The following is a 13,271-nucleotide window of genomic DNA, read 5'->3' on the forward strand; positions in this document are numbered from 1 at the left end:
CCTCAAGATGCATGAAGTAGATTTTTTTTTTTTGGAAAGACAAATTCATTACAATAAAGGCTTTCAAACAAAAATCAGAAGAGAAATATATCATTTAACACAGTGATACTATAAAGCAGTCAACAGAGGATGAACTAGTGAAATCCATACCTGAGTTTAACTTCAAAGTAATCGAGTGCTTTGTAAGGCTGAAAAACAGATAGGATATTTTTTCTCCCACAAGATACAGTCAGATACTGCAAAGCTAAATGTACCTATGTAATAGCTAATTCACTAAGAAAGAATATGCATTTGGGAACAGTCATTTTTCCTCCTATTTTCCAACATAAAACATATACACAATATCATCCCATTAATGAATGATTTTTTAAAAATATTAATATTACACATTATTATCTTAAACCTTTACAGGTTTATTATAAATGTGCATGTATGCACACATGATCTTACTACAAAATTTTCTGATGTGATTCCCCTAGTTTGGGGAAAAAAAGCATTTGATGCATCCCACTTGCAACCACAACTAAATCTCTAGGGCCACGGTAGGCTGATCCCCTAGGAGGGTAGTCACTGGTGTCTGCTCCAGCAGGAAAAGACAGATGATTTGTGTCTGAGGGCTTTGACTAGTTCAAGTCACTGGTGCACTTTGTCCAGATCAGACCCTTTTGTCCTGACCTCTGTGTAGCCCCTATACCCTTCACCATTGAGGAAACTCAACAGGAGAGGTGAACTAACTTGTTCAATGTAAAAGATAATAAATGGAAGAACTAAGACATGAACCTAGCAGATTCTTTGATAAAGCAAGCACGAGCCACAATGACTTCCTGAGCAATTAGGAACTCTCCATGGGTTCCCCCTTTTCCTATTAGTAAAAGCTAAACTCACAGCAGGCATGCAGTGGGAACACACAAGATCCCCCATTCTAGTTGACAAGGAAGCAAAAAGGCTGTGATGTGATTCAGATAAAATAGAGCTTTCAGAGTGGTGTATATGAATACATGTCTTTCTAGGGCAGGAGCTCTAAGTTATGGACACACCTCATAAAAATATATTTATATGTACATATATGGATATACACACGTGTGTGTGTGTGGGGGGGGTGGAGCGACCTGGAAGGGATATTAGAAATCTTCTAATTGAATATGCTTACTTTATAGATAGGAAAACCCAAATTCTGAGAGAAGTGTTTTACTCAAGGTAACAGCTATAAACCAACTGACACTTGTTTAGAACTTTGTGTGTAAGTGCTGAGGATACAAAAAGAGGCAAAAGACAGCCCTTGTTCTCAGGGAACTTACTATCTAATGTGGGAGAAAAAATGCAAAGAAATCTACCCCGAGTAAGCTATACACAAGATAAATAGGATATAATTAACAGAGGGAAGGTACTAAATTAAGAGGGTTAGGAAAGACCCCCGATAGAAGGCGAGATTATAGCTGGGACTTAAAGGAAGCCAGGGAAGGCAGTAGGCACATCTGAGGACGAAAAGTGTTCCAGAGCCAAAAGATGGAATGGCTTTTTCAGGGAACAGCTAGGAGGTCAGTGTCACCGGATCAGAGAGTATGTGTTGGAAAATAGTGTGAGAAGACTGGAAAGTTAGGAGGGCACTAGGTTATGAAGAGCTTTGAAGGCCAGAGAATTTTATATTTGATCCTGGAGATGAAAGGGAGTCACTTAATTGATTGGAAAAGGAAATTGAAAGGAAGTTGAGGGGCAGCTAGGTGGTGCAGTGGATAAAGCACCAGCCCTGCAGTCAGGAGTACCTGAGTTCAAATCCGGCCTCAGACACTTGACACTTACTAGCTGTGTGACCCTAGGCAAGTCACTTAACCCCAATTGCCTCACCAAAAAAAAAAAAAAACAAAACAAAACAAAACGAAAGGAAGTTGATTTTTTTTTTTTAATATCCTTGCTTGGGGAGGGGACAATGAGGGTTAAGTGACTTGCCCAGGGTCATACAGGTAGTAAGTGTCAAGTGTCTGAGGCCAAATATGAACTCAGATCCTCCAGCATCCAGGGCTAGTGCTTTATCCACTGCACCACTTAGCTGCCCCAGAAAGGAAGTCGAAAGGGAGTTGACTAAGTAGGGGGAATGACGTCTTCAGATTTGAATTTTAGGAAGAAGACTTTGGTGGCTAAATGGAAAATGGATTGGAGTGGGAAGAGACTTGAAGCGGGCTATTGCACAAGTTCAGGTGTGAGGATGAGGACCTGTACTAGAGAGGTTGAAGTGTCAGAGAAGAGAAGGGAATATACTGGAGATACATTAAAAGGATGGACTTGACAGGCCCTGGCAATAGACTGGCTATGGTAGGTGACAGTGAGAAGTCAATGATAACTCAGTACTAGGTTGCCAGCCTAAGGGACAGTAACATGGAAGGTGTCAGATAAAGGGAAGGCTTAGGGGGAAAATAATGAATTCCGTTTTAGACATGTTGAGTTTGAGATGTCCCCTGGACATCCAGTTAAAGCTGTCTAAAATGCAGCTGGAGACGCAAGTTCGGAAGTCAGCAGCGAGGCTGGAAAAGGATAGGTAGATGACCGAGTGAAGTAGTAGTGAGAGAGAAGGGGAGAGGGCCGAGGACAAAATCCTGAGGGACATCTACAGTTAGAGGGTGTGTAGATGTTGATGAAGACCCTGCAGAAGAGACTGAGAAAGAAGAAAGTATCAAGGAGGAGCTAGGCAGTAACATAACTGGAATCCATGTCTCTGGACTTGGTCTAGTGTCTAGACTCTACTACGTTGTAGTAGAACTACACTGACTAGAACTTCTTTTGAAAAGAATGAATTCTCCTTGCCTAAAGACATTTTCCAAACCAGTGTGAAAGTTGTGGAATGACTAATCTTGAGCTTACATTTTCATTCTTTCAACTCATTCACACATGTTTATCGTCTTTATATCATTAGCACAAAGATACTTTCCTGGTAATTTGCTGAACAGAGTAATTTCAGAACCTGTCTGGTAAACTTAATGCTCTCTTTCTAGGATTTTGGGTATTGATTAAGTTGTGCTAGCTTCTCTCATTCATTCCAATATATTCAACCAAAGGAGTAATTTAGATATTTATGAGTGTCTCCAAATGCTCAGAATGAGATCCACTGAGTTTAACCCAAACCAATTTATCTTCTTATCCAGATCAACCAAAAGAAAAGGAGAAAAGGAAAAAAAGAAAGAAAATGGGAGCTAAGATCATGAATTAACTCCATTTCACTATTTCTACCACCTCTATAAAGGTGACTCCTAAATCTGTATCATTAATCCTGATTTGTCTTCTGTGTTCTAGATTCCTATTTCCATCTACCTGATGATTATCTTTACTTAAAAGCCACACTACCACCAAATGAGATATCTGTAAAACTCATAGCATGAAATAGGTGTTTAATAAATGTTTTTACTATTCACCTCCAAAGAAAGAACTGATATTGATGGGACACAGACTGAAGCATGCTATTTTCACTTTCTTTCATTTTTTTATTCAAGTTTTCTCATGCAAAATAACTAATATGTACTGTTTCACATAGTTGCGCATGCATAACCTATATCTGATTGCCTACTGTCTCAGGGAGAGGAGAGGGGAGGGAGGGAAGAAGGGAAAGAATTTGGAACTCCAAAACTTGAAATAAAAATGTTTATTGTTTTTTAAAAAATGCTTTTCCCCTCATGCTTCTAGCCCATAAATATGTTCCTCCTTCTGACTACTATATGGGTCAGTGACAATACTATTCATCCAGTTTCTTATGTTTGTAACCATAAAGTTATCTTTGTCTCTTCTCTTTTATCTCTCATATTATATCTGTCCCTACCTCTCTATTTCCATTGCCCCATTATCACCAATCTGAATTACTGAATTAACCCACAAGTCTACAGTCTCTTCCCAATCCCTATTAATCCTTTATACTTCTCAAAGACAAATCTTCTTTAAGAACAAATCTGGTCATGCTGCTTCTCTGCTGAAAAATCTCTCCCAAATAAAACTCAAATCCCTTTGCCTGACATCTAAGGTCCTCCACAATTTGGCTTCACCTTACATTTCTAGTTTTTCTCATATTTCTCTGCTCTGTTAATACTATGCTGGAACCAAACTTGACTTGAAGGGACTTCTTCCTCTCCAAAGTATATCATGCCTTTATCATATATTCTATGGCTAGAATATTCTTCCTTTCCTTCTTTTCCAACTGAACTCCTAATCTTATTTTAAAGTTCAACTCAATGCCACCTCCTCTCTGTAACCTCTTCCCATATTCCTATTAATCTATAAGGCCCACTAAAACAGGGATTATGTCTTAGCCAAACTTTGTATCCTCCCCCACCGCTCAGTCCCCTGAACACAGCAGATACTTCACAAAGGTTGTTCAATCAGTTAGATGAGTAAGATCTGAATTTGAGTCCTTACTCTGCCATCAAGTGGCTACATCATTGTAGACAGGCCATTTTCCTCCCCTGAACTATCTCATCTCTAAAGTTCCTTCAAGATCTGAATGTGAAGCTATTTTCTCAACCTACTAAAAGCAGTGTCTTGTCTGTGTTTTGTGGATGCCCTAGAAAATCAATCATCAAACTGGAACTAGGCTTTTGTATAGCACTATTTCCTTACAACATATTTCTTCATCTATAATTTACCCTTATCCTGATGCAAGTCTTGAGAGGACAGACAGGAAAAAATCATTGCTGCATTTTGTACTTTGGGACCCTAAGATCTAAAGGAAGTAAGAAAATTGGCTGAAGCCACAGTGAGAGAGTATTCAAACTTGGAATCAGAGGAAATACTGTTGGAACTGGGAAAGCTTGAGTTAAAACACCTACACTCCTACTATACAATTGCTCATGCTGTTGTGAGCAAAGAAGTTATCGAGCAGACCCTGGGGCAGCCTCAGTAACTTTGCCCCCCCTGGGTAGACTGATCTCCAACCCACCAGTGAGGCCCCTGGGGACAAGAGAACATAAAGTCAACTCTAATATTACAGAAGGGGCTTGGACTCCAGAGAACTTCCTTGCTCATTGTTTTTAACTTCCTTGTCTGTGGCTTTTACTTGCTTTTATTTTCCTATGAATGGCTTTCTAACCACCTTGAAACTATTTTTACTTGGAAGGTATATGAATGTTTTTTATTAAATAGGCGGTCTATTTGACCCTTCAGACCCTAAGTTATCCACTGCACCAGATGTACACTGAGATTCTGCAAGAATTCCTATAAAGACTAATATTGGTCCAGAGAACAGATGATATCACATACTCCTCCTGCTCTCAGTAGAAACGTTAGGAAAGGAGAGAACTCTGAGACCACGGGAGCAGAATGCTGCATACACTATCAGATGTAGAAATCAGACTAGTTATTTTTTTGTACCTATATTTCTTTGTTAAAAAGAAGGGTTCAATAGCTAGGTATATATTGAAAAGTGACTCATATAAATTTAAATGAAATTAAATTCTCATGAAGAAGGGAAAAACAATGATGTTAACAGAGATGCTACTAGTGTATTAAAGATCTTACCTTCCTATTCATAATGTCCCAGAGTCGGCCCTTTCAAATATTCCAGATAACAATAGGATTACAGAATTAAAGCTGAAATTTGGAGGCTACCTAATAAAACATTGTCATTTTACAGACAGAAAGCTGAGGTCCAGAGCCTTCCCTATGACCACACTGGTAGAGCTGGGTTTTTCACCTGGGTCTGTAAGACTGAATTCAGAATTTCCACGTTACACAGCCTCATACAGAAAAGCTATTCCAAACTTAGCTAACACTCCAGTGATTGACTAGTTCCAGGGGCTTCCTATCCATTGTGCATTTTAAAGGCTTCAGCTTGCCCTTTTTTCTGACCACCTCCCTATTCACTGCTAGGAAGGATAGAAATAAGACCAGGGAACAGAGAGGAAACTCACAATTGTATGTAAGCAACATTTGATCAGATTTAGTGACTGTTTAGGTTGAAGAAGGAATGATGGTTAGGAATTTTTTGTAGCTTTCATTTATTAAAGTTCTCCTCTCCTCTCAAGTCCTTTTGAGTAATTGACAGTTGGCTACTATTTAATTTGGGGGTTTTCTTCATTCTGTTTTTGTTAAAGGACATTGTTAAAGAAATAAAAGAAAGACATTCAGTTAATCAGGTCTTCTATACCAATGCATGTAGGGGGGTCCGGCTGCCAGAAGAATCTGTTCTCAATCTTGACACAGCTGATCTGGGCCATTCCCTGGAGAGCATAACCAGGGTCACACTGGAATACAATAGAGTCACCTGCTTCCCGGCTATCACCACTCCGACTGCCATTTTGAGGAACCCCAGGGTCATTACAGGAGGTTGCTGTAGACACTGGAGAAGAAAAAGAATATCATTAGATGAGTGTCTGATAGGCAAGCCCACAGCCCTATCCTCCCCGTATCATTTACTATCACATCACGATCATACCACCACCATTACACAATTGCCATCCAACACTTGAAGAGCTACTACACAAAACTTATTAAAGACTCATTCCCCATCCTACACACACACAAACACAGATTATTAATGTAGGTTTGACCCATAGCTCTTAAAAGCACTCACTTCTCACTAAAATGTTTATAAATCCCTCCCGGTATATTGAAATAGGAACTTAATGAAGATATTGTGATAATGATGATGACAATGTTGAACACAAGTCTCTTTGGATTTGTTACTAATAATCTAAAGACAATGAAGAAAAATGCTTATGATAAGAAAACAGGTACATCATCATTTATGTTGAGTTCAATTTTGCTCAACTTCTACTCTTTCAAGACTTACTGAGATTCACGGGAAAATTAAAGGAATTAAAAGTTCATCTGGCTAGAAGAAACCATTAGGTCATTAAATTCATCCTCCTTATGGCTGACTATATATCAATGTTATAAAATGAAATTATTAATAATTTATGGAAAATTACAATTGGGAAAGGTATGATGGGAGATAAAAACTAAAAAAGTCATTCTAGTCCTTTGTAGTTTGGCATGATAAAAACAACCTATGTTATATAAAGACCTTAGGCTAGATATAAGAATCTAACTGGGGTGGTGACTGTCAGAGAGGAGAGAAGATGATGTATATGAGAGATATGTGGAGACAGGAAAAAAATAAGATTTCGGTACTAATTAGACATATGGGCTGGGTGAGTGAAGAGTTGATGACACTGAGGTGGTAAATCTGGTTAAATGAAGGATTTAAGAGAGATAGAAAGATAATTAAGGAAAAAAGATAATGGTGGCTGTTTTGGACATGTCTGGTTTGAGGTGTCCATTAGTTTAAGGTGTTCATCAAATATCCAGTTTGAAATGTCTAAGAGGCAAGAGTATAGACAAAGAGACATACAGATTATATTGAACTCATGGGAGATAATGATATCATTAAGTTAGAGAACATAGAGAAAAACAAGAAGAGAGCCTAGGTCAGAGGCCCAGAGGGGCACCTGTACTGAGGAGTGACAAGGTGCAAGATCCAGCAAAGAGACTGAGGACCATTCAGATAGGTAAATGGAGAACCAGCAAAGACAAGGGTCACAAAACTCCCTAAAAGGAATCAATATCCTTTAGGGGATGGTGATTCTGTCAAAAGCTGCAGAGAGATCAAGGAGAACAAGAATTGGTAATTAAGAGATCATTGGTAACCGCAAAGAGTTAAAATATGAGGATGGAAGCTAGATTTCAGGGGACTTAGAGTCGAGGAGAAGAAGTACTGAGTGTAGATGCCCTTTTGTCAAGAGGTTTAGCTGGAAAAAGGAGAATTTTAACATGATAGCAGAAAAGGTAGGCTCTAATTATGAGGAGATTTGGGTATGTATAAAAGTAATAAGGAAGATAGGGAGAGACTGAAGATTAGAGAAGGGGGAGATGGTAGTGGGTATACTTGGAGGAAAAGCAAGCAGGGAAACAGGATCAGGAAATAGGATCATACAGAAAGTTGGTCTTAGCAAAGGGCAACATCTTCATCAAAAATTAAAGGAAGAGGGGCAGCTAGGTGGCACAGTGGATAGAGCACCGGCCCTGGAGTCAGGAGGACCTGAGCTCAAATCCGGCCTCAGACACTTAACACTTACTAGCTGTGTGACCCTGGGCAAGTCACTTAACCCCAATTGCCTCACTAAAAAAAACAAAAAAACAAAAAAATTAAAGGAAGAGAGAGGTTTATGTAGGAGACATTAAAAGAAAGGGGAAAAAGAGTATATAATGACTGACTTTTTTTTTTGTAAAGTAAGAGTCTTCAGCAGGAAGGGTAGCTGGAGAAGGAGCTGGGAGAGACTTAAGAAAATAGAGAAAATATATACAGTAGGATCTGTGGTAATTCAAGAAGGTTCATACAAGAGCTCCTCATTTCCCACCAGCTACACTGCTTTTGGACTTTTGTGGACTTCTGCATCATGCTATCATGACTGAGAAGCCACTTCGCTGGGAAATCTCATTATACAGTAACATCCAATCAGCCCTGGTACCCACATTTCTGTAGTATTTTCTGACCCTCTGATTAGATGCTCTGATTAGAGGGCTGAGGCAAGGGTTCTGAAATCTCCCTTTAAGGAGAGGGCCCTTCGTTTCCCAGCAGCTCTACAGCTTTGGGGCTTCTCCAGAATTCCCCCTCACACCCCTCACACTGTGTACCTTTTCCTGCTATCTCTTTTTCCTCCTGTCTTCTCCCCTACTCCCATCCTCCTCTTCTGGTTCTTTGTGTGTTGTCTCCCCCCATTTGGATGTAAGCTAAGAGGCAGGGTGGATTCCTTTGTGTTTCCATTTGTATTTGTCCCCTCAGCATTTACGACAGTGCCTGGCACAAAGTAGGTGCTTAAAATTGTTTACTGACTGATTGATAAGTGGGAAAGAGAATTAATTGGGAAGGAGGAGGATTGACCAAGTCCCTCCTATTTCCCCTATCATCTGAGAATATGGCTTCCTCTCCTCTGAGACCTCTCTTCAACTTTCCTCCTTATTTTATATCATCCAGACGCCTTCTGACACTATCTCCTCTTTCACCCCTTCTCCTTGTCAAAGCATGCAATCAACACATAATCCCACTTTATCCCATCTTCTCTAGCAGATTTCCCCCTCTATCATCCCCCTTCTTTCAATTATCTTCAATCTTTGCCCATCTTCTGTGCTCCCCTACTGCCTACATGCATGCCTATGTCTCACAAACTCTCAAAAAACCCTCACTAGTTCCATTCTTCCCTGCTAACTATTGCCCCATATCTTTCCTGCCTTTTGTAGCTAAATTCTTTGCAAAGGCTGTCTACAATAGGGGCCCCTCATTTCTTTTCCTCTCACTCTCTGCAGTCTAGCTTCTGACATCATCATTCAACTGAAAGTGCTCTCTCCAAAGCTGTTGCTGTTTTCCAGTCATTTCAATCATGTCTGACTTTTTATAACCCCATTTTGAGTTTTCCTGGAGTGGTTTGTCATTTTTTTCCTCAAACCCATTTTACAAATGAAGAAACTGAGGCAAACGGGTAAAAGTGACTTGCCCAGAGTCACAACACAGCTAGTGTCTGTGGCCAGATTTGAATGCAGGTCCTCCGGACTCCAGGTCCAGCACTCTATCCATTGTGCCACCTAACTGCCCCCTCCAAAGTTACCAATGATCTGCTAATGACCACATCTAATGTCCTTTCCTCAGTCTTCATCCTTCTTGACTTCCCTTTGACATCGTCAATCACACTCTTCTCCTTGACACTCTCTAGGTTATCAGGACACTACTCTTTCCTCGTTCACCTCCCACCCATCTGACCACTCCTCAGTCTCCTCTATTGGAGAGTCATCCAGGTCATACCTGATAAGTATTCCTCAGGGCTATAAACTAGGCCCTATTCTCTTCTCCCTCTCTGTAAACATGAAATTACTTAGTGACCTCATAGGTTCCCCTGGATTCATCTCTATGCTGATGATTCTCACATTCTTATCCAGACTCTCTGGTGACCTCCAGTCTAACGTGTCCAACAATTTATTAGACATCTCAAATTGTTATCTGCAGACATCTTAAACTCAGAATATCCAAAACTGAAGTCATGTCATTCACCCCAACCCTTTCCCCTCCAAACATTCTTATTATTTTGACAGCACCAGGCATCTTCCCAGTCCTCCAGGCTTGCAATCTAGGCATCCTCCTTAACTCCTCATTCTGTTTCACTCCTTCCTCACTCACAGTCTGTTGCCAAGGCCTGTTACCTTCCCTTTTATAACATCTCCTGCACATGTCCCCTGGTCTCCTCTGATACCGCCACCACCTTGGCCCAGGCCTTCATCCTCCTGCTACTTGCATTACTCCAATAGCCTAATGCTTGTTTTGCCCACCAGAAGTCTCTCCCTACTCCAGTCCATCCTTCACTAAGTCATCAATGTGATTTAGTTAATCAGTAGGTTTGACCATTTCACCCCACTACTCAATAAACTTCAGTGGCTCCCTATCACTTATGGGATCCATTATAAACATAAAGAATCAATCCAAAGCGCTTCATAACATACTTTCCCCACCTTTTCATTCTTCTTTTAATTTACTTCTCTCCCCAGCCCCCATTGTGTACTTTCTGATCTAGTGACACTGGGCTCTGACTGTTTCTCTAACAAGACACTCCATCTCTCAACTTTAGGCATATTTCCTCTGGGTGTGCCCATGCCAAGAAAGTTCTTACTATGATCTCTGCCTCCTGTGTTCCCTCAAGTCTCAGCTACAATCCCATTTTCTACAGAAAGCTTTTCCCAAACCCTCTGTTCTGGTGGCTTCCCTCCACCGATTATTTACCTTTATCTTGTTTATAGTTTGTTTGTACATAGATGTTTTTTATGTTGTCTCCCCTATTGAATTGTGGGTACCTCAAAGACAGGGACTATCTTTCTCCTTTCTTCGTATTCCCAGTGCTTAGCTCAGTGGTTGGCATCCAGGAAAAGGCTTACAAATGTTTACTAACTGTGAGAAGGAGGATGATAGTGGGTGTGGTTTAGGTTGAAGTTTGGCATCACTGTCCTCTTCTCTCAAGTCTCTTGCCCTCTTATCCTATAGCCAATCTTGCCCTGACAAGGCCCAGTCATGGATTTTGACTACCATGCAATGCCTGTAGTCCTATTAATGTACTGCTAAATGCAGCTGGAGAAAACCAGAAAACCATCCTGTTTGCTACAAACTCATGCTACCTAACCTCAACTAGGCCCTCAATGTAGTAAGGTAATCCTTTCATACTTTCCTAATAAATATGCTTTCCCACCTACCACAATGACTATTCCAAACCTTTTCATTCCTCCTCAATGTACGCCCTGTTCCCCACTAAACACATCCTCTCTTCCCATCTTCTTCAGGGAAAAATCAGAAATCTAGTCAGGTCAGATAAACATGATCTTGTGTAGGATCCAAATTCTTTGGATAGAGTGAGCCACCCCTCCTGAGCATCTAATTCACATAACAATAAGGGACCATCCTCACTGAGAGGTGGAAGGCACTCCACACCGTCCTTATTGGATATGAATCTCCCATCCTATAAGTATATACTGATAAACAGAATTGAAACAAATCACTCCCATAATTATGCCTCTGTTCTCACATGAACCAAAATTTGCTAAATCTGCTGCTCTATAGAAATTGTTGAAGAAAACAAGCTTCCAAAGCTCAGCAAGTCATAGAGTCAAGTGTGTTACCTGGTCTTGGATGGCTAAATGAGAAGCTGCCTCAAGAAGGCAAAAGCTAATATAGAAAATAAATTTATCTTATATATAGATAGTGGATAGAGAGATGAATTGAATTCAGAAAGGGTTCGAATTCACCTTTAACACTTATTAGTTAAAGTGACCATGGAAAATTAACTTATAGTACCTATAATTACTTACCTTGTAAGGTTTAAAGTATTACATCAAAGTTATTAAAGACCCACATCAACTGCTAGAGAGGCATCCTCCTTATCACCTACAAGGGTCACACTCATATAGGTGGTCCTGTACATAGCATGATAGGCTTAAGAGTCAGGAAGACCCCAGTTTGAGTCTTCCCTCCCACACTGACTAGAGGTGTGACCCTGGGCAAGACACTCAAGCTCTCTCACCTTCAGCTTCCTCAGGAGTACAAGTAGACACAGTACTTACTTGTCATGATGATCAAATGAATGAATACATATAAAATGCTTTGTAAATCTGAAAGTACTATATAAATGCTAGCTTTTCTTCTTATTCCTACCTCTATGTCTCTATTCATGATGTTTACCTGCACCTAGAAGTCTATCTATCCTTCAAAAAGTAGCTCTAGTCTTACTTCCTCCATTAAGTCTTACCTGACTCCTGCAGCCAGTGAATTCACATAGCACAAGAGACAGGACCCCTCATTTTGTTACCGATCATATGATGCCCTGCTGGCTAATTATTTCAGTATGATTCTTGTTTCTACCCAAGGGGAAGAATGGTTTCCTCTCCAGTTTTCCTGGGCAGAACAATATAGAAAGGCTAAATAAATGCTTGATGAATTGAAATAAGATTAAATGACTAGAGGAGAGCTTGGAATTGGGAGAACACTGACCTGCGAACTGAATGGCAAAGCCCTGCTTACTGGTAAAGAAATCAGTGTTGAATTGGAGGACCACAGAGCTGAACGTGCTGTGGATATTGCTGGGAAGCATGGGACCACTCAGCTCCTTTAGCAGGATCCCACTCTCTACAGGTCCATCCCAGATCCGCAGCACATCATGGACCTCTTCTGTGTCAAACACCAGGAAATGGAGCCTGAGGAGAAAGGAAGGAATGGTTCACAAGGGCCTCATCATTTCTGCTTATCTTCAGTTCCAAATTCAAACCAAAGAGCATATGCAAAGTGCATTCAAACAAACATTAATTAAGCAATAATATAAAGTTTCTGCCCTGCTGGAAATTACCATCTAGTAGTGAAATAAAACTTGAACACTGATAACTATAATATATGACATTATAGGTGATTGTAGACAGTCAGCTCTTGTTTATTAAATGCTTACTATGTATCAAGTATGTACTGTGCTAAGTTATAAAACAAAATGTTACAATCAGTCTTCCATAAAGTAACTACCTTAATCAGGTGGGAACACTTTTATTGAATCAGTTAAATGATACCATTAAACAAAGCATGAAAAGTCCTTAATCGATTTGAAAGGAATGAAAGCCACTGGATGAAATGAAATGACACAACAGAGGCTGAGGAGACTCAGTCACACTGTGAGTTTTAGATAAAATAAATAGGTCAATTCAGAGCCCAGGCATTCCACTGTCAAGCTAACCTAGGGGAGAAGCAATTCAGGCAAGTTTCTGAAAAAGAAACTTTTGGA

The 13,271-nt window shown here is 40.1% G+C and overlaps 1 protein-coding gene across 2 annotated transcripts in view; it reads right to left on the reverse strand.

The window, feature by feature from the left end:
- The window catches only part of CSMD2 (CUB and Sushi multiple domains 2), a 1,007,742-nt gene that overhangs the window by 218,518 nt on the left and 775,953 nt on the right, over positions 1-13,271 (reverse strand). For both annotated transcript variants that reach the window (XM_043994712.1, XM_043994711.1), the window contains exons 26-27: positions 12,497-12,699; positions 6,122-6,313 (exon numbers count right to left, since the gene is read on the reverse strand). In XM_043994712.1, the coding sequence (XP_043850647.1) occupies positions 6,122-6,313; positions 12,497-12,699 (395 nt within the window). The remainder of the gene's footprint in view (positions 1-6,121; positions 6,314-12,496; positions 12,700-13,271) is intronic.

This window comes from Dromiciops gliroides, chromosome 3, assembly GCF_019393635.1.
Source record: "Dromiciops gliroides isolate mDroGli1 chromosome 3, mDroGli1.pri, whole genome shotgun sequence".
Classification (NCBI taxonomy): Eukaryota; Metazoa; Chordata; class Mammalia; order Microbiotheria; family Microbiotheriidae; genus Dromiciops; species Dromiciops gliroides.